Source organism: Culex quinquefasciatus, chromosome 2 (assembly GCF_015732765.1).
Source record: "Culex quinquefasciatus strain JHB chromosome 2, VPISU_Cqui_1.0_pri_paternal, whole genome shotgun sequence".
NCBI classification, from domain to species: domain Eukaryota; kingdom Metazoa; phylum Arthropoda; class Insecta; order Diptera; family Culicidae; genus Culex; species Culex quinquefasciatus.
In genome coordinates this window covers 114,709,670-114,732,615 of record NC_051862.1, presented here as the reverse complement: position 1 = coordinate 114,732,615, position 22,946 = coordinate 114,709,670, and the positions used below count along the sequence as shown (strand labels likewise).

The following is a 22,946-nucleotide window of genomic DNA, read 5'->3' as shown; positions in this document are numbered from 1 at the left end:
GTACAGTTGATCACGATACTTGATGTCCTTGTTGTGTCTCGTCATCTTGAAGACTTCGATCACGTTCAACTTAAGAGTTTTGAGCTCTTCTTTCAGCACACTCACATCCATGTCATACAGGCCTCGGAGGACCTGTTTCATGGGGCGTTTACCTGGATCGTCATGGCTGTAGTATTCAATCTTTGTGTTGTTCGGGAAATCCCGAACGTAGTTGTAATCCTTTCTGGATCGGACGAGAAGTTGAGTATTTAGAACTAACAAAGGTGAAGGATTAAACTTAAGCTTCTGTGTGTGACTACTACGTGCTAGCTGGCAACACGATTATGACTTTGACTAAAGACAAATCATTTTTGTATGGATCGTGGACAACCGCTGAACCCCATCCCACCTCTAAGGTGTCCACGTGGTTTATGGATGGTCCTTTAGATGTTTTTTCTCTCTTCATTTAATGGATTGTACGTTTTCAGTTTTTTTTCCAAAATAATTCATCGATTCGAATCAAATTTTAAAAAGCCGTTCCTGCGAGACCCGCGACCTTCGTTTCCGATCCCGCTCGTATGTTGCTGAAGCGGTTGAAGGTCCACAAGTCCGGAATTTGCAATGATCTAGGTTGTTACCCAGAGCCGGGAGGGAGCGATTTTGGTTTTGGTGCGACGTGCTTGGCAAATAAATGTTTTCAAAGTAAATTTTAATACTTTAATTGGAAATAGAGACAACACATTTATACGAAATAATGTGTGGAAAAATGTACATCCATTCTGAACTGCACGACAAACGTCCGCCGGCGCCATACACTCAAATTAACCAGATTATTTTCCCACCGGGTTGGTTCTACTCCCCATTGGCTATCCCTAGGCAATAAAAAAATATCCCTAGGCAACTTGGGCTTCGATAATCTCACATAATTTAACTAGGGACCGTCATCAGGGGTTACATTTGGGGGTGAGATGGGATCATGCAGAAATGCAGAAATTTGTATCTCACTTGCCATTTCCAGACCCAATTTCACCCCTGATGACTCATCCAGGGCTGCGGAGTCGGGTCCTATTTCAAGCGACTCCGACTCCGACTCCAACTCCGGCTTTCTGGAATTAGCCGACTCCGACTCTTGCTCCGGCTTTCAGATCCAACCGACTCCGACTCCGGCCCACCAACTCTAGCCGACTCCGACTCCGACTCTAGCTTTCAAAAAATGGTTGGCTCCGACTCCGATTCCACATATTTTTAAATATTTCAAAAGTTAGTTTACTATTATTTCGAAAACATTGATAAATAGGATTATTTAAAAACTCTCTAAGTGGAAAAAACCGGAAAAAATTTCCAGTTTTACAAGTTTTAGACGTTATTTAAATAGAAATAAAAAAAACGCCAGTTTTGAAGGCATTTTCAGAAGAACAGTTTAGTAAGTAAATTTGGATTTATTTACTTAACCTCAAAATTTCATTAAATTGATTAAAAGCTAAAATATTAAATTGTTATTTTTTTAATGATCATTAAAAAAAAGCTGGCCTTAATGATTGATTTGACATATAAATTCAGTTTGGTCACTTTTAAGTTGACATTTATAAGAAGCACAGTGACTATCATAGTCACCTTGTATTCTGAAATAACAAATTCAAACGAAACTATTTTTTAAAGCTCCATTGAAATTTTTAAGACGTACATGGACATCACGCCAAGGCTGAAGAAGATTATTATTACAAATCAATGTATCTAAAAAAATCTTCGTGGTAAGGACGCTTAACACTGGAACGCCCAACGCATGTCCAACTTACACGGACGCCCAAGCCTCCCAAAAAAGGTGGAACGGTAACTTCAACTCGCTGGTTCTCGGGCCTAATTCAACCAATCAAGATGATTCTTCTTTCCAGTGATTTGTTAGGATGTCTAGATCATTCTAGAATTTTGCAGAACTTAATTTGAACAAATCTGTAATTTCTGCGACCGAAAACATCGCTCCACCTTTTTTAAAAAGACTGCCTCCGCGGCAGAGCTGAAAATGTCAGGGGTCCTGACGCGAAAATCGGCGACGCATACACGATTTTTTCAGATCCATTCACTGAACCGCAAAACCGTGACATAAACAAACCCGACTCAGTCGTGAGTGCCCTAGCTCACTGAGCAGCTGCAATGCGAGGCAGTAGTCGACCAACGCTCATTCGACGTTGCACGCACACGCATAAAGAAACAAGTTTTTACACAAAAAGTTGCTAATTATGCGTAGAAATGCAATTTTGAATATAAGTTAAGGTTGTTTTAAGTGTTTTGCAGAGTCTAGAACTATTCAATTGTTTAAAAATAGTCAAAATAGTGTTTAGAGAGGATTTTACGAGTCAGTCATACGACACGAATTGGGTGAGTGTAGCTCATTTTTTCACGTCTCTCATTCTCCAGCAGCCGACCGGCACGAGTCAGGCGGCAGTGGTTGAACGGACACAGTAGGCTTACAGTCACATGCTAGCAGTGAACTTACATTTTGGTTTGCTTCATGTGTACGCTGGGTTGGAAACATTTTGCAGGCCTGCTCCGCGGAATTTTCGGCGAATTTTTTTTTTACACGCGAAAAAAAAAGTTGGAACGATGTTTTCGATCGCAAAAAATACAGATTTGATCAAATTAAGTTCTGCAAAGTTCTAGAATGATCTAGACATCCTAACAAATTACTGGAAAGAAGAATCATCTTGATTGGTTGAGTTAGGCCCGAGAACCAGCGAGTTGAAGTTACCGTTCCAACTTTTTTGGAGCCTTGGGCGTTGGAATGTTAAGGGGTCCTTTTCTAATATCCGTGACCTAGAAAATATTTTACCTCGGAATTTTGGATTTATCTGAATTTTTTTTTATATTTAAAAGGAGGCGCACAATACATCTTGCATCTTCATCTAAAACGAAGCTTTATGAATGGTCGTTCGCCTCCATGAAAATATATGAAAAAACTTAGAATTGAATAAAAACCAAACATCCACAGGATAAATATTTTCTAGCTCACGGATATTTTTTTTATCTTGAAATCCTGTCCTATCCTGAAATCTTGAGATTTGTTCAACGATAATTTGCAACAATATCAAAATAGTTTACTGAAGGATCAACATTCTCAGATTTTAGTAGAGAAATAGTAAACATTAAGATAATCGATATATTTAACATATTCAATGATGATTTCAAAATTGGTTGCAACATTTTTTTATATTTGATGTCAGTTTGAAATATTTTAAGCGCGACACTTTTAATTTTTTGTACAAAGTTATAAACAAAATGCGCATGTTGAGTTCCAAGTAATAGATTGTTATAATTGTTGAATATTTGTTGGAAGAGTTATCCTGTCAGTGATTTTTTGTTTTCGATTTCCATAAATAGTGATTTTTATTTATATTTTTTGATGTACCTCGTTACTTTTTTACTGAACATTGATTTACTTAAAACCACCAAGACATTCGCTATCGGGTATAAGATGACTGTGTGTGTACTTTTTCAGAAAGAACTAGATTAAATTTGATCTAATTTGAGTTTAAAGGGTACATAAATATCGGCAAAAGGATGCAGTCAAAAATTAATTAAATATTTCTGACTACAAAACCAATATTGTTTTTTTTTAGTTATGATGATACTACATACTTGGGTAAGAGCTGATTAACAGGTTATCATTTAGTGATCTCTAAAATAAATAAAAATGGCAACGCAGAGCATGCAACTTGAAAAACAATTAAAAATATAAGAAGTTTTGTAAATTAATCTGTTTTATAGAAAATACTAAAACATAAAAAAAGCATAATTTTTGTTGAATTTAAGATAACTCCGACTCCGACTGCAACTGCGGGTAATCAGAAATTTTCGGCTCTGACTCCGACTCCAGCTAATAAAATTTAGCCGACTCCGACTCCACCTGTTTGAGTTTTTACGACTCCGACTCCGACTCCGACTCCACAGCCCTGGTTCATACAAACAACTTCATGTCGGTCTACATTTAACTGCAATTAATTTGTAGATAACATCTACCAAATTCGCAATTTTTCATGTCATAAATGTGCCTACACAAATGCATTTTCCCAGCATTATTTAGTTGCCTACCTATTAACACGATGGACAATATTCTTGCAAACTGCCGGAACGACGGACACAGCGGATAGGGGCATACTTTTTGCCAACCAGGTGGTTCCCAAGATGGCGTGCTGTATTCGACTCTACATCGCATACATAACGAATATATCCACGATTGCTCCAAGTGTGCGTGCTGTTGACTTTCTGAAGAATAGATTAAGTGGTAATGTAAATTTGTGATAACAACTTAACTAAGCGACTGAACTGTTTACCTTCGTGTTCTTGGTTGATTTTTGCTAATGCTTCAGAAAACGAATGCTTCTTACTTCTGTTGACGTCTCCGTTTGTTCGCTGATCTGTTGTAAAGGAAGAATGAAATCAAGTTTTGAACAAAGTTACAGTTTCATTTAAAGATTTTAATGAACTACAATTTGATTATGGTCTGATTTGTCAAATAACGAGTATCGAAACTATTTTTTTGACTCGTGATTTGTGATTTTTTCTTAAAATCTTTTTTTTCGCGTTACGTAATAAAAGAACGCTCACATATCATAAGTCTAGAAAATTCCCCCTTTTTTGAAGAAAAAAATAACATACACCTAGTTGCTGAATAGTGGTTCGCAAAGCGGCCTCAATTTCGAATTGTTATTGCAATCGATCGTTTTTTTGCATGATTTTAAAATCGGTGGAGTTATAGTATGAGAAATTGAAGCACTCAAATCATTTTTTGAATAAGTGGAAGTTGTTTTTAGAGTCATTTGGGGTCGTAAGTCGATTGGTACCATCCGAATGGATGGCAAAGGGGTCTCCTTCTAATAAAATACATGTTCTTCATTATTAAAGACAAAATATTTGTATTGAAAATTGGCACATGCTTGGGCACAGGACATCCGAAAATGTTCATTCAGTTCATACTTGATTTAACTCTGTTGAAGCCAAAATAAACTTTATTTAACCTTCCAACTTTTTATACATCCCTAAAAATCGACAAACCATAGACTATTAAAAATAATAGACTAATAATAGTATATGGCGCGACACTTGGTTTTAAAGCAAAATGTATAGTTTCAGAATGCTTAATATGTTTCAAACAGATCACTTCAGCATTTAAAAAATGTCACGCTTGAGCTTGAACATAGCTTCAAGTTTTGTTTTTTGTTTCCTGCTGTGGTGTAGCTGTTGTAGTGGGGATCATTCGGAAATCACGTTACGCATTCTGTTTTTCAGCACCAAGACTTACACCTCGTCGCCATCGTGCTAACTTGTCGTACGTACATTTTGGGCCAAATTGAGTTAAGAACGCCATATTGTGCAGCTCACAATGCCTCACCTTTTGACCGTCACAGATCCCCAAAATTCGATTTCAATCCTGAGATATTCAACAAAAACCGAAAAAACTCCGTGCATTTTTGTCACTTTATATATGAAAGTAGTTTCAATCTTGTCGTGCTATCTTGTCACTCCATGAAAATTGATGTAAGTGCGAAAAAAGGCCAAAGGGATTTCAGGCCAGAAAAGTCAGGATGCGTTTGTCGCACGTACAAGCTAGACTAGTTTACGGTAAGAACCTTTAAGCGCACTCAAAGAGCTTTTAAGAAGTTCTTTTAAAGAGCTTAAGAGAACATTACCATGAAAATATCGCTAAATCGGTTTTCCGAATGAATCAATGTTTTCTACACATTATTCATGCCAAAAACAAGAGGTTTTTGCCTGGCAACAAGCATAGCATTACTTTAAACGAAAATGCCATGTGGAACAAGCTGAGTGCCATTAAGAAGAGCTGTTAGTGCCGATGCATGTCTGCCGTAAACATTTGTAATTATTACTCGGGACTCCAGCAACCAACTTCAACCAAACTTTGGGACAATGCACAGAATGGTCAGCCAAACAAAACGTGTTTGTTATTGTTTACATTGCGTGCTCTCGTTTTTGTATATTCAAGGTCAAACATTGAAACGCGTTTCGGAACGTCGAAATGGCGGGTGCGACAAGATAGCACGACGACGTCGACCAGCTATTATCACAAATTAAGAAAAAGCGAATATAATACCGTCGTCTGGGGCAAAACGGTTCATATGGGGCGAATAGGGACTGTTGTTTCAGCCTTGTTATTGATTATTTTCAGACAGCAAAAAAGTGCATTGTTTTTTTTTTTAATTTCAAGCTTTAAAATGTACTAAATACAGCTGGCCTTCTTCAAACTGCCATCCTGATTGACCCCAGTCTACGGAATTGAACTTATTTTGAAAAATTGAATAGAGCAATTCCATGTCAAATAGGGAAATGGTTGTACCCGACCCTCTCCGATTTCAATGAAACTTTGCAGACATGTTATCCTACGCTTAAATAAGCCATTTTTGTGTATATGGAGCCCGTACATCCAATTGAAATGTGCTCAAAGACAAATTTATGGGAAATCGGACGAGCGTTCCGGTAAAAATATTTTCGAGACTGAAAAACCAAGTCTGTCATATAGAAATTGCCAATAACCAACAAAAAACTTATTGTTTCAACATTTTCATTTTTAAAACCGCTGTAACTTCACAAGGATCGGACTTAGGACAATTGTCAATATGGAGACTTTTATGTAAAATTGTCTGGAGAATCGATTCTCGTGTTCGGTTTTTGAAAATTTTGATGTTTAGAGCACTTTTGAAAAAACAGTTTCAGTAAATGATTTTTGTATTTTTTCAGGTGAGTTGCTCCATCTTGCATTTTTCGTGAGTCTTTTTGTTACATCTTAGGCTATTTTCACAAAAAAATTGAACGAAAAAAAATCGTGGTCAAATTTGACTTTTTAACTTAAAAATCAAAAAATCTCATACAAATGGAGTGTTTTTTTCTTTCAGTGTATTTTTTTCGGAAAGCCCGTCAAATTTCCTACAAGTTTGTCTTTGACCACTTTGTGATACGCTGCAATGGCTTCGAGATACAGCAATGTTTAAATTACGAAATACAAAAATATTTAAAGCACTTACACCCTTCTCAAATGTCATTATCGAGTGTAACTGGCTCCATATACACAAAAATGGCTTATATAAGCGTAGAATATGTCTACAAAGTTTCATTGAAATCGGAGAGGGTCGAGAAAAAAGTATCTAAAAAATTCCTGTTTTGGGCTGGAATTGCTCAATATCATTACGCCAAATGGCCATTATGCCAAATAACCGTTATGCCAAACGTCCATTATGCCAAACGGCATTATGCCAAATGGCATTATGCCAAACGGTGTTATGCCAAACGGCATTATGCCAAATGACTTTATGCCAAATGGAATACACCCAGTCGGGTCTAACGGGTTTTTCGTCAAAACATCTAGAGTTTTTTATTAGGATTGGTGCGCTGGAAGTGGGGACGCGAAGTCGTGATTATGCAGGTTAATTTTTTTGTGTGCTTTTGTGTCGCTATTCGTATGGAGTGAGTGATTGTGGTAATCGAATAATAGCATCATTGGTGCGCTGGAAGTGGGGACGCGAAATCGTGATTATGCAGGTTAATTTGTGTGTGTGCTTTTGTGTCGCTGTTCGTTAGGGGTGAGTTATTGTGGTAATCGAATAATAGCATGACTTATGGAATTATTTGTGTCTTGAGCGTAATTTTCGTTGAGTAATTGGTGTTTTTTTTGTGTTTTTTTTTGGTGATCTTAATTAATTGTTTTGTGATTTTCAAATCCCTTCCTATATCATCGTTGATCGGAAGGCACGGCGTCGGGTAAATTGTGTATAATTTTTTGAATAAGGTTTTATTTTTTATGGTGAAAAAGCCATTTCTATATAATGATCGAAAGATGCACTGACATTTTGGATTAATTAATAGTGGAGTGAAATAATTGTGTGTGAGTGACTTTGTGTGTTAATCAAAAAGACCTTCCCATAGCATCGTTGCTCAGAAGGCTCGCCGACGGGTCTGTTATGAAAGTCCTCTCCATAGCGTCGTAGCTCGGGAGGCATCGAAAAGCCAATACCTTATCCTACTAACCCAAAAAAATTAATCACGTGATGCTTGAAGGAGATGCTGTGGATTCAACGGTCTCAAGCGGTATCAACAAGTATATAGCGAAAAACTATGTGCTTGATGAGTCTGCAACTTCAACTATCGGACTAACATTCCTCCCTTTCGTTGAACTGCAGGCTTCTTGGGAGGGCGCCGGGATTGACTAATAAAGTAGGGATCTTCAGAGGTTAAACAGTGAACGGATGGTTGGTTCCCACTGATCATTTTTGATTCATTGTTTAACTTCAGCTGATCTGTCAATAACGGAGTAGCAGCTCATTGGCAGTCAACCATGCTCATGCTCAACATCTAGAGTTTTTTATTAGGTCCTATAAACATATGAAAGACAATAGTTTATTGGTCCTTTTCAAAAGAAACTCTAGACATGCAAAATTGCTGCAGGATCTTTTTGGCAGAGAGATCCGGAAAAAGATCCGGCAGCTATTTGTATTGAATTAACGTTTGCTGAGAGTGTCGAAAAGTTTGTTAATGTGACTGCCTGCAAAAGACAATAGATGTTGTATTTCCATCCCAGACGAAAAAGGGGGGCGCCTGGCGGAAGTTTTGTCTGCGCTTAGCTGCGCAAGACGTCTAATTTATTTTAATAAATTGAATCATTCATTTCATATTCTTTTTCAAAATAATCAGATAAACATACCATAACTATTAACTGATGAGCTATCTAGATTGGCGTTGTGTAAATTACTTTTTCGTCTCACTGGTCCTTCTTCCGAATGGTGCGATTGCTGTTGATTTTAAACAAAATATTAAATTGAACTAGTACTTTACTCATATCACCAAACCTGTGAAATCTTTCGTTTGGCGTTGGGTTCGAACCCGAAATTATCATGGCCCCCCATTCTGCTCTCCATAACAGGATCTGTGATAATACTGACCCGTCGTTTGGGCTCATTCGAAACAACGCCATCGTCGCTGCCTGGCATTCTGAGACTGAAATGGAAAGAGTTGTATCATTATGGTCAGGTTGCATTAACATTTTTGTCAGCTCCAGCTGTACCACACACGGCGTAGCTGGATCAAACCCGAACTTGGACCACCCTAATCATCACAACTGAAAGTATAGTTTTTTTTACTGGTTTTGACCTGGGACGGGACGGCTGGATAGAGTCTTCTTTTTGAGTGTTTACGTTTGTATTCTTCTGTTTTTTGCAAGAAAATTCGTGTTCAAAAACAAATATCAAGCAATCTGTGATTCAGATAGCTTGACAATTCAAATTTTCTTGATGATATTTTTCAACTCAGTGCTCAAGCATGCGGATGACTTTTTCTTTGGTTGAAATGTTGTTAAGTTTTTCCTCGCAGATTTTTTTTTTAATTTGGCTGTTAAAATTTACGGTTGGATGTGGGTGGAAAATCCTGTGTTTATGTTCAATCGTTTTACGGTGGATCCGTTCATAAGGAGCTGCCGGATACAAATTACTTGAAATGGTTGGCAATTCAAAGATGAGTCAATAAAAGTTCAATTCTTCAATTTTTAATGTGTTTTTTATATGAAAGATTTTTAATTTTCATTTGGATTTGAAAAATACAATATGATTTAAATGCGTTTAAATCTAAAAAAATCCTAAAAAGCCTACAAGTCATTAAATGGGAGGGGAAGTTTTTTCTTATCTATAAATCTGCTACTGTCGTTATCCCGTTACGCAAAGAAAGTTAATAAATCTTTTTTAATCCAGTTCTACGATGTTGTTTCTTCACGCAACATTTTAATTTCACGGGAAGCACAGGTTTAACATTGTTCAATCTAGATGAAATTTCTATGTAACGCGAAAAAAAAAAATAACAATAGTTTTAAATGGGCAGGGTTGCGAATGAGCGAGCGAGCCAGAATCCGTGCTCGCTCATTTATGAGCATGAGGACTTAACAGGTAGCTCGTGCTCGCTCATGCTCAACGCATGCGCTCGCGCTCAATAAGCGCTCATCAGCAAATCAGGTAGATTTTTAGTTTTGTTTATGAATCTGGCACAGGTCAATTGGGTTGCCACTTTTGAAGATAATTTCATCGCGAAAAAGGGACATGAACTCATCAAAGTTGCATTAGGTTTTACAGCGTGACGTCACGAGCGCACACGCACACACATTTTTACTGAGACACACGTGCAAAAAATGTAAACAGTGCAGCCAAGCTGTCAAATTTCTAACCTCCAAATCGAGTCGGCGTAAAACCTAATTGATAATTTGATTTTGGTTAACCGCGGTAAATTCATCAAATTATTCGTTGGCGTCGAACTGTCAAAAATTGATTGCGGTGGATTCCGGTAATACTTTTCTACCCCAGTTTTTTTTGTGATCAATGTGGTAATGGTAAATTTATGAAACTTCAATGTTGTCAGCCTATATATTTTTTTCAGAGTTTGATAATTTAGAAAACTAGTTTTGATTAATTTCCCGATAAATGAAAAATGGCTGACACGCAAGTAAAGTGTCTTAATTTGCTAAGAATCCCAGACACTCTTTTTAGCTTATTTCACTTTCAAATTTAGAGCAAACTGTCAAGGAACGGAATTTTTAGGTCTTAAATAAGCTGTAAATAGGATGGTAATCGATTTTTTTATATTAAAACATGTTTTTACTTGTGAGCACGCTCATTTCTCATTTATTTTTTTGGATCGACTCCAGCATATAAATAAGATAATTGATGTAAAAATTATCTAAGACACAGATTTGACATTTATTATGCAAAATTATTTACAAATAATTGACTAAACAAGATGAGGTGCCCAGGAATTAAAACATGACTAAACGTATTACAAAGAAAACATATTTGTATTCCTTAAAAGATACTTTTCAGCTTTATTAAATAGTTCACTTTCACGTGCCACTCTATATTATCAACTTTTTTTTCTACTAATCGAATTATTTCTACACAGTAAAAAATTGTACATTTGGAAGTTGTAATTTTGTAAGGTTGAATGTTACGTCTTGAATGTTATAATTTTACCTCGATTTAGACTGAAAAAGTTGCATTACACCAGAAAAGTGGCAAAATTACACATTTTCAGAAATAAAATTACGCATTTTTCTAACATAAAAGATGTACTTCCCAGATGTAATATTTCTATGGTTTTTTTTTACTGCGTAAAGATCTTAATGTAACACCTTAACCCCTTAACTCTGACTCCAAAACAAGTTTCAAAACAAAAAAATATGACAAATAACTTCATCAAATATTATTAAGATTAGCCTATTCAGCCTCCATTAAAAAAACAACCTCGAAGCTCTGCTGAAAAAAAAAGTTATTATCCTTTACCCGTTACAGGTAAAAAAATACCGCTCATTTTGCTCAATGAGAAAAAATGAACGCGAGCGCGAGCAATGAACATTTTCGCTTATAAAATAAATGAGCAAACACGAGCACGAGCAAACGTGAGCTAGCTCGCGTCGCGCTCCTCCTCACGAATGAGCGAAAAATGCTCGCTCATGAGCGGATGAGCGCTCAAAATCGCAACACTGTAAATGGGCAAAAGAATCGTCAGTTCATGAAATGTATTGTTTTTAAAAATAAAAATGTTAATAAGACATTCGGTGTAAGATAGAACTAAATGCCTTTTAATTGAAAATATTTTAATCAATCTATTAATGCAATTTACAATTCTGGTGTTTTTTTGAAAAGGACCAATAAACCAAATTTTCAGTTTTTGCTTTTTGGGTGTTTTTGAAACCGCCTTGAGTCAGGGGTATTAAACAACACCCAAAAAGCAAAAACTGAAAATTTTGTTTATTGGTCCTTTTCAAAAAAACTTCAGAATTATTTCTGAAATTGATTATTTTTTTTTTCTTTTGACAAAGAACTTTGTCCTAAGGGCACTGTCTACGGGTGTCAATCCAAAATTTCGCGAAGCGAAAGTGTAACGATTTGTGTAATTGTTTGAACGCTTATATATTCCACCCAATTCAAGCAATCTGCATGCTTTATCCACCAAACGAAAGGGGAAGTATTAAATTGCAAGTAGACTACCTCACAAAGTTGATAAAACTTTGTTAAAGTATTCAAAAGTTAAGATGAAAATAAAAAATGAATGCAGGAAAAATCCCGGCTGCTGATTGGCTGAGAGCACTTTACAAATTTTACCTTGCCTCCTGCTTTCGTGGAACTATCACGCGAGAATGTTGCACCACTGTTGCTACATTTCATGCGAACTATTTAAGCTAGCACTTAGCCTCAGAAAATTTCAGTGCCTTCCGTGGTTTCATCAAAGACGGTAGTAATTTAACTGCTCTCACACACACACACGCACACATTGAAAGACACAGTTTGAGCACTACATTGGGAGGAATTCTGTTCTAATGAAGATTGTTATGATGGTCACCGGACAACCAGAATGATTTGGGGCAATGGGGTTGGGACCAATCTGGTAGGATATTGGCCACACCCGGAGTGGCCAGTGCCCTGGGAAAGGTTCTACCGGGGGGACATTAATCGAACCATACGACTTGGGGCAATATGGGTATCAAAATTCATGGTTTTTGAAACTGGTAATGAAAATGGCCATTTTGACCGGATTTGCCACACCCGGAGTGGCCATTGCCCTCGGGAAGGTTATACCGGGGGACATCAATCGAACCATAAGACTTGGGGCAATATTGGTATCAAAATTCATGGTTTTTGAAACTGTTAATGAAAATGGCCATTTTAACCGGATTGACCACACCCGGAGTGGCCAGTGCCCTCGGGAAGGTTCTACCGGGGAAACATTAATCGAGCCATACGGCTTGGGGCGATATGGGTATCAAAATTCATGGTTTTTGAAACTGGTAATGAAAATTGCCATTTTGACCGGATTTGCCACACCCGGAGTCACCCGGAGTGGCCAGTGCCCTGGGGAAGGTTCTACGGCGGGGACGTTAATCGAACCATACAACTTGGGGCAATATTGGTATCAAAATTCATGGTTTTTGAAACTGGTAATGAAAATGGCCATTTTAACCGGATTGACCACACTCGGAGTGGCCAGTGCTCTGGGGAAGGTTCTACCGGGGGGACATTAATCGAACCATACGACTTGGGGCAATATTGGTATCAAAATTCATGGTTTTTGAAACTGTCAATGAAAATGGCAATTTTGACCGGAGTGGCCAGTGCCCTGGGGAAGGTTCTACGGGGGGACGTTAATCGAACCATACGACTTGGGGCAATATTGGTATCAAAATTCATGGTTTTTTAAACTGGTAATGAAAATTGCCATTTTGACCGGATTTGCCACACCCGGAGTGGCCAGTGCCCTCGGGAAGGTTCTACCGGGGAAACATTAATCGAGCCATACGACTTGGGGCGATATGGGTATCAAAATTCATGGTTTTTGAAACTGGTAATGAAAATTGCCATTTTGACCGGATTTGCCACACCCGGAGTCACCCGGAGTGGCCAGTGCCCTGGGGAAGGTTCTACGGCGGGGACGTTAATCGAACCATACAACTTGGGGCAATATTGGTATCAAAATTCATGGTTTTTGAAACTGGTAATGAAAATGGCCATTTTAACCGGATTGACCACACTCGGAGTGGCCAGTGCTCTGGGGAAGGTTCTACCGGGGGGACATTAATCGAACCATACGACTTGGGGCAATATTGGTATCAAAATTCATGGTTTTTGAAACTGTCAATGAAAATGGCAATTTTGACCGGAGTGGCCAGTGTCCTGGGGAAGGTTCTACGGGGGGACGTTAATCGAACCATACGACTTGGGGCAATATTGGTATCAAAATTCATGGTTTTTTAAACTGGTAATGAAAATTGCCATTTTGACCGGATTTGCCACACCCGGAGTGGCCAGTGCCCTCGGGAATGTTCTACCGGGGGGACATTAATCGAACCATAAGACTTGGGGCAATATTGGTATCAAAATTCATGGTTTTTATAACTGTTAATGAAAATGGCCATTTTAACCGGATTGACCACACCCGGAGTGGCCAGTGCCCTCGGGAAGGTTCTACCGGGGGGACATTAATCGAACCATACGACTTGGGGCAATATGGGTATCAAAATTCATGGTTTTTGAAACTGGTAATAAAAATTGCCATTTTGACCGGATTGACCACACCCGGAGTCACCCGGAGTGGCCAGTGCCCTGGGGAAGGTTCTACCAGGGGGACATTAATCGAACCATGCGACTTGATGCAATATGGGAGTTACGGAAATTGCTTTCCGCATAATTGATCGACGCCACCAACATCGTCAGCATACCCGACAACAGTAACCCAAACTGCGAACAAAGCTAAACTTCGTTTACCTCGCCGCGATTAAAGCAAGTAGCTCGATTAATGCACTGTAAGCAAAACCTCAGTACCTCGTGTGTGAGGCTCTGGGGGACTTTTCGATCATAATAAAATCAGAACGTTTCGGACCGTCAAACTCAACACTTTGGAGTAATTAATTTAGAGAAAACCACCCTTGCATAATGGGACCTTTATAACTGGCGCAGTCGAGTCTTCGCCGGAAGGTGGCTGTGCCCAGTGATTGAAGTGGTCGTTCGCGAAAATCTCGGTAGTGAGACCGAAAGTGCAAGTTAATGCGAAAAACACGGCAGTTGTTCATTCAGCAGAAATTCGTCACCAACGGCTCTGGAGATCAGGAGTGAAGCAGCCAAGGAAATTGCCTGGTGAAATAGCCACCGACCGAAGAAGATGAACCAACGTTATCCGCTGAATACTTCGGCAAGAGGCGTGATACCATCGTGTGCATATCGCGAAAAACTCGGTCAGAGTTCAGGAGCGCAGCACGACATGGACGTCAACACCTTCGACGAGGAGGACAAAGGAACAGCGTTACCCGGATTTTCAACAAGCGACAAAATTTAAAGTGAAAAAAAAAATCCAAATTCAAAATTCAAAAATATTTTTCCAAATTTGATAAGTTAAGTGAGTGTGTGTGAGTAAAAACAAAATCAGCAATTCGAAAATCAGATTAACTAATTTGACAAAAGGAAAAAACACGATTCAAAATTTATTTTTAAGAAGGTGTGTGAGTGATAAAAAAAAACATAGAAAATCATTTCAAAATTATGTAGCAAAAAAATTTAAGTTAATCGAGTATGTTTGAAATTGTTAAGAGGAAACATTACAATGAAATAATAGTTTGTTTGTAATAGCTAATTACAAGTCTCGATTTGTAATTCAGAGTTACAGAAATGTAACAAACGAAGATGTAATTAAGGATTACGTAATCTTTGATTACAAATATTTGTAACACTTAATTACAAAACAGCAACAACTATAATGTTTCAAACATCACCAAAGAAGCTTCTGATATTTCAAACTCGCTGAGTGACCTGTTTGGTAGTTCTTTCCAATGGAAAATTTATGTGCAGTCGATACGGATCGGGACGATCCTTTCTTGGTGAGGGAGCAGTTACGGAAATTGCTTTCCGCATAATTGATCGACGCCACCAACATCGTCAGCATACCCGACAACAGTAACCCAAACTGCGAACAAAGCTAAACTTCGTTTACCTCGCCGCGATTAAAGCAAGTAGCTCGATTAATGCACTGTAAGCAAAACCTCAGTACCTCGTGTGTGAGGCTCTGGGGGACTTTTCGATCATAATAAAATCAGAACGTTTCGGACCGTCAAACTCAACACTTTGGAGTAATTAATTTAGAGAAAACCACCCTTGCATAATGGGACCTTTATAACTTGGGTATCAATCAGCATACCCATATTACCCCTAGTCGTATAGTTCGGTAAATGTCCCCCCGGTAGGACTTTCCTCCAAGGCAATGGCCACTCCGGTTGAGGCCAATCCGGTCAAAATGGTCATTTTCATTTCAAGTTTCAAAAACCATGAATTTTGATACCCATATTGCCCCAAGTCGTATGGTTCGATTAATGGCCCCCCTGTGGAATCTTCCGCAGGGCACTGGCCACTCCGGGTGTGGCCAATCCTGTCAAAATGGCCATTTTCATTACCAGTATCAAAAACCATGAATTTTGATACCCATATTGCCCCAAGTCGCATGGTTCGATAAATGTCTTCCCGGGAGAACCTCCCTGAGGGCACCGGCCACTCCAGGTTGTGGCCAATCCTGTCAAAATGGCCATTTTCATTACCAGTTTCAAAAACCATGAATTTTGATACCCATATTGCCCCAAGTCGCATGGTTCGATAAAAGTCCCCGGTTGAACCTTCCCTCAGGGCAATGGCCACTCCGGGTGTGGCCAAAATCCTACCAGATTGGTCCCAACCCCATTGCCCTAAATCATTCTGGTGTTCGGGTGACCGTCCAACAATCTTTATAAGAACAGAATTCCTCCCAAGTTGGTTCACAACCTGTGTCTATCAATGTGTGGATGTGTGTGTCTGAGCAATAAAATTACCACCGTGGATCCGTCTTTGACGAAACCTCGTAAGGTACTGAAATTTTCTTAAATAGTTCGCATGAAATGTGGCAACCATCGTGCAACATTCTCGCGTGAAAGTTCCACGACAGCAAGAGAAAAGGCAAAATTTGCACCATGTTGCCACATTTCATGCGAACTATTTAAGTCGGGGGGATGGCAACCCTATTCCGACCAAAGCAAACTGGCAACAGTCGACATTAGCACGGTTGTCAAATGAGAGCCCACAACAAAAGCACTAGCTGTCAAATGGTAGCCCATAACAAATCATTGTTTGGGTTTTTGATTTTCAAATTTCCCGCAATTCAAACGATAAATACCTGAAAAAAACACGTGAATTGTGTTGCTGATGGCAAATTCTATCATATCCTTGGAGATTCCATCCCAATATTGGCTGAAAATTCATATCGAAAAAAGTGATTTTTCTGTTTACCTTTTTTTGCTTTTTTTCTTTTGGTCGATCAAACAGTGCGCCCGTACACTGTGAATCGGCATTACACATTTTTCAGTTTGGTTTTACACTTTTGCATGGGACTTTTGAGTTTAACCAGGATAACACACTTCGTGTTACCAAAGTAATATGAATAATACTGATTCTGAGTGTTTGTTATCTGAACTTCCAAGATGGCGGCTTCTTCGCTACCCCCTGATTTAAGTTAACAGATAGCCTCAGAAAATTTCAGTACCTTACGAGGTTTCGTCAAAGACGGATCCACGGTGGTAATTTTTTCCGAACCATATTTGTTTTGGCAATAGTTTTGTTTTCAGGCAATTTATTTTCACAGAGATGTCAATGATTGAAGACATTAAATTAGTATTAATTATTAAGGATTAAATAAATTGGCAAAGAATTAAAAAAAAATAACAATAGAATGATTTTTTAGAGTTTTGTACAAAGTTCTTTGTCTTATTGGTCATGTAGAACATAACCACCTGCACCTTTTTTTTTAACTCAAATTACAATACTTCTCATTTTCTCCTCATAAGAAAGGACTGGTTTAGGTTGACAGAAGCGGCCATGTTGAAAGTGGCTTAGTTTGACAATAGTTTTTTTTTCTCTTTGTTTATCCCATGCCAGGTTTTGACAAAGAACATGGTCTTGAAGCTCTGTCTGCGGTGTCAATCCATTCTTTATTTTAAATGTCTCGTTTTACCATCGCAAGCCCTCAATGTGACAGGTACAGAGTGAAATCGCTAATTTGAATCGAACTGCATTCGAATTAACGAATCCGACTGCACTGCCGTTTTACGGCGATATGATGTATACGCCATTTTGGACATTTTCAATTTTATTGTACAGTCTGATAAAGAATCTTGAAAGCTACCCCCTGACGAAAGAATTTTTCAAAAAACTGCTCTGGAGCTCATTTTATTAAGCAAACAAACAATGATGTATACGCCAATTTTACTCATCATGATGTATGTATACATTGAGAATTGATAGAAGTCAAATTCAATACTGTTTGAATGTTGATTTGAGGTTTTGGGACCAAATCAAGACTGGCCAATATTTTACTACATTTTTTCGATTTAATTCTTAAGGGGACGTCCATTAGGCGTCATCCATAAAGTACGTCACGATCTGAGGGAAGAGGGGGGTTTTGAACAAGCGTGACGTTGCGTGTTAAAAGCATAAGGAAATCGTGACAAAGAGGGGAGTAAATTTTGGCTGATTTTAATGTGACGTACTTAATGGATGACACCTTATCCACATCCACGTAGACACTTTTTTGAAAATTCTAGACCCACCCACCTCCCTTGCGGACAATTGTTCATGCAAAAAATGTGTTTATAGAGCGTAGACAATCGCTAAGGGAGCGTTCCTTTATTACGTGACGCAAAAAATCGGATTTTAGACCCCCCCTCGTAAAAAAAATTCCATGCAAATTAAAAAAAATGTATGGAGCGTAACACGGCCTCCAACCCCCCCCCCCTTCCCCCCAACTGCGTTACGTAATAAAGAATGCTCCCTAATACCCTCCCCCTTTAAGTATCCACGTGGACAATGCATTACGGGATCCGCTCAGCTTTCCAAATAGCTGGCACAAAAATAAAGCCAGCTTTGATCGAGCAATGTATACATACATCATTGGGCAGTAAAAGTAGTGATTTTTATTGCTATTTTTTCGGCCAAATGATGTTTGTGGTTTAAAATCGTAGAGAATAGGAAAAAACAAGAAATTTTGTAGGGGCCACATTTTTATTGTACTTTTTAACAGTTTCTACAGAGCAGTCCTTAAATTAGTCATTTTAAATTGAAAAAATGAACAAAAACAGAAAATTGTGTCTACAGCAAAATCACCTCAATGGCATATACATCATATCGCCGTAAAACGGCAGTGCACTATATATAACCGACTGCACTATATATAATGCGAATGACTGAAAGCTGTCAAAAGCTTGAAGCCACATGCTCAGAAATCGTTGATCAGTATTGGCCAGTGCCCTCAGGATTGGTTTTCCCGGGGGGCATGTACCGATCCTTACGATTTTGGGCAATATGGGTATCAAAATTCATGGTTTTTGATACTGTTAATTAAAATAGAAGTGGCCAGTGCCCTAAGGAAAGGTTCTCCTAGGAAGAACGTTCCTGTAGACGGTGCTGAAGTAGGTCCAACCACACACTGGCATTTCGCCCAAAGCCGGAGAAGCGGACCGAATGGTGGGGAAAGGAATGACCATGTCCTCCCGGAAAATGATATGATTTTTTAAACAAAAAAACTGGGTTTTTTCGAAGCGCCGCGTGCAAAATGGGAAAATGACGAAAACGGGTAAAAATCAACTTTTTTCACTAAAACTGCGATAACTTGAAAATTTCAGCGATGACCTAGACATGTTTGGGTACCAAAATTTTCGTAATTGAAAGACGCAACTTTTGGTACCTAGACATGTATAGGTCATCGCTGAAAAAACCCAGTTTTTATGTTTAAAAAATCATATCTCCGAAACGTGTTAATGGATATTCGCAATTTTTTGACAGTTATGTAAAATATTACAAGGAACCAGGGAAAAATATTTTCAGACATGGGCTCTTTGGTCCGGAGACCCTGAAATCGGCAAATGAAATTTTCATAGGACCTTTTCAAATATTCAGCTAGTTTTTTTGGACCTCAACATATTTTTCCTTAAAAGCCCAACTAATAACCTTTCTTTTGAATTGTGGTGCTCCAAAATTGGTTCAGCCGTTCCGGAGATATGATTTTTAAAAAATGTGGTTTTTGCGAAAATCGACGAAAAACGCAATTTTTTGGACCACCCTATTTCGGATTGGACCACCCTAATTGCCAAACAAAAAAATACGGGTCTAATTATTTGGGCCAAAGAACCCCTTCTCCAAATTTGAGCCAAATCGGAGCACTTTTGATTTTGAGACTTCCTGTTTGACGTGGAATGGCTGGTCTATATATCAATTTTTTTTGTAATTGTCTGCTCTACAGTCTGCTTGTAGAACATTGTTACACTCTAAAAGATAACCCTGCAAAGTTAGAAAAAAACACGAAATTTTAAAATGAAAAATTTTGTTCTAAATGGAAAAATGACCCTTCTGGGTCAATGTAGATTTGAAAAGTACATTAAATTTCCCATAAAATGACATGTTCCAAATTTTTTTACAGTCGAGTATCGGAAAATGGGAGAATTTTTAAAACAGTTTCAGTGTTTTTTTCGATGAAAAATACGTTTTTTCGGAATTCTGAGTACGCCATCAAATCGGGCGTCTAATTTTACATAAAAGTCCCTTTGACACCAAATTTCTATCTCATCACCGTTTCAGGCTGCAAATTATTGAAAAACACCTCTTATTTCGCATGTTCAAAAATGGAAGGGGTCGTAACGCCCCTCCGTCACGAGATATCAAAAAACGGACCTCGGATTCGTGATCAGGGACAAAAGTTACCCCTTAGGACAAAGTTTCAAGCAAATCGAAGAGGGGTCGGGGCAACTGCTGTGTGAGTTGGCGGAGAATTACCCAAGAGCGATTAACTGATAACTGGGGTGATTAGGGGGGCCCAAGGGACAATTATGGGTAGAACTACTTTTTTGAACATGGGACAATTATGCGTAGAACGGCAGATTAGGCCTCAAAACAATCCCTTAAAATTTGAGAGCGATCTGAGCAGACAAATTTGTATGAAAATTTGTATGGAAAAACTAACTTTTTTGTTGTTTGATTTTTGTAATTTTTACTTTTGGTTCAATTGAAAACTAATCCAATAGCGCTGAGAAATTTTGCTTAAATTTTCAAGAAGAAAGTTTCTGACAAATGATAATGCTTACTCAAAACTAGCCATAATGAGTTTTCCAGAAGGACAGTTGGCATAATTCGTCCAAGACTTCAGGGACTTTTTGCATAATGGACTTTTGGTATAACTCGTTCAAAAGCCACCAACGTTTGGCGTAATAGACATTTTGCATAATTATTACTTGCTCTTTTTTTTGTTTATTTAATTATTATTTCTCATTTCAAAGATTGAAATTTTATTGTTTGTTTCAGTGTTTTCATGTAACTTTTAGAGATTAATTTTTTTTTCCAAATATCAAACTTGTATATCTGTATTTTTTCCCTAATAGATGTAAATTAAATATTTCACAATAAAGCTGTTACCTAAGTGAAATAAAAATTAAAAATTATTTGAAATGTAGCTTATAGAAGGAGTTATCTTTTGTTAGCATTACATTTTACCCCTTTCAAAATATTTTGCTATAAAGTTTTTTTTTAATTTAATTTTTTCCTTGTTTATTTAATATTCAATTTAAAGAAGGGAAAAACCTTTTAAAGATGTAGGGTAGGGTAGTCATCAATGAGACACTTTTGGTTTTCAACTTTCCACGATTTTTCTAATTTTGTCATCACCATGTTTTAATGAGCTTATTGTTGCATTATCTTTTTTTTTAATGTGTTCTAACATTGACCAAAATATGATATCGATCCGACATCTACAGCCAGAGTTATTCAACTGTCTCATTGTAGACGCACTTGGCAGGAACAATGAGACAGCTGGGGAACAATGAGACAATCTACGAAAATCAACATTTTTCTAGTAAAGCATAATGTTTTTGTATTGTTCCATTGCAGGTGACTTGCATAGAACATTTTAGAGTAATTTGGCCAACATGAAACTTTTATTAATAAAAGTTTCACTAAAAAGTGTTTAAAAAATTTTAAATCCATATATTAATACCAAATAACTTTGGATTTTTGGTAAAATGAAGATAAAACTCTATAAATATGCCAAAAATCACTTTTATTTCATGTTTAGAAAGATTTCCATCGTTTTTGAAAAGTTTAATGAAGAAAAATCAAAGTGTCTCATTGTTACCCATGGGCTGAAATGAGTGGGGAACAATGAGACAGCCCTGGATTCTGAGTATATTCTAAATTTTGGCCAAATCTAATGAAAGGACATTGTAGCCCATCTCAATCCCTATCGAAAGAAATATGAAGAAATATTAGTTTTGGTGTAAATGGCAGCCTACGAGCGAAAAAGTATTTTTTGTCCATAATTTACTCTTACACCCCATAATCAAACATTTATGAATTACTTTTCAAGGGAGCGTACATAACCAAAGCCACTATTATGGCAGACGTGTATCCAGTAGACACACCTTTGCTCCAAATATGAGCCTGATTGGTTGAAACTACGACTTGTGAGAGCTATTTTATCATTGTTCCCCGTGTCTCATTGATGACTACTCTACCCTACCTACTCTTTAGATTTCGGCAATGAAGGGGTTACATACATGTATATTGGCAAAAAAGTCAGAGGTTAGCATGAGCACACACTTCAACTTTTTTTAAATTCTTTTTTCATGACATTAAATATACATAAAATATACATTTTCACCTACTTCCAAAACAAATTTGAAGATATTTGGTTGCATCGTTGCCAAGATATAGCAATTTTAAGTTAGCAGTTTCAAAAAACGGATGCCACGATATCTCAACACAGTCTTGACCAAATCGGCTCAAAATTTTGGTGAATACTCGTTAAACTGATTCCGTGTGCATGACGAAGTCCGATTTTCAAAAAGTTTATTATAAAAAAAGATAAAAATATTTTTGTGTTTTTTTTCATATTAAAAAACCGTTTGTTTTTGATTTTTGTATTTTTTAAAAAGCTGATTTTAAAAATTGGGCTTCGTCATGCACACGGGATACATCTTGAGAGTCTTCAATTAAAATTTCAGCCAATTTGGTCCATCCCATCTCGAGATATCGTGGCACCCGTAAATCAACTCGGGGTTTAGAGAAAAACGCCAACAAAGGTGATAATTTTCGTCTCTTTTGTGTCGGAGTACATAATTGGCAAAGGGAGCGCGCGGTCGTAAAAAAATATTCGGAGTGAAAAGTGATTTTTTTTGTGCCTTTTGTTTCGCATTTTTGTCGTGAATTGTGCGCTGCGAGGAGAAGATTACCCTCTGAAAATGCAGCGTCATCAGTGCATAATTGGCAAAGGGAGCGCGCGGTCGTAAAAAAATATTCGGAGTGAAAAGTGATTTTTTTGTGTGCCTTTTGTTTCGCATTTTTGTCGTGAATTGTGATATAGTTTTCGATAAAAACGAT

At 37.8% G+C, this 22,946-nt stretch overlaps 1 protein-coding gene across 2 annotated transcripts in view; it reads right to left on the bottom strand.

Annotated features, from left to right (window-relative positions):
- Positions 1-22,946, bottom strand: part of LOC6042603 (sodium/hydrogen exchanger 9B2) — a 51,937-nt gene that overhangs the window by 19,384 nt on the left and 9,607 nt on the right. The window contains exons 2-5 of one of the 2 annotated variants that reach the window (XM_038252863.1): positions 8,832-8,979; positions 8,687-8,774; positions 4,308-4,391; positions 4,066-4,239 (exon numbers count right to left, since the gene is read on the bottom strand). In XM_038252863.1, coding sequence (XP_038108791.1) covers positions 4,066-4,239; positions 4,308-4,391; positions 8,687-8,774; positions 8,832-8,979 — 494 coding nt within the window. The remainder of the gene's footprint in view (positions 1-4,065; positions 4,240-4,307; positions 4,392-8,686; positions 8,775-8,831; positions 8,980-22,946) is intronic. The other variant, XM_038252864.1, reaches the window with a different exon arrangement.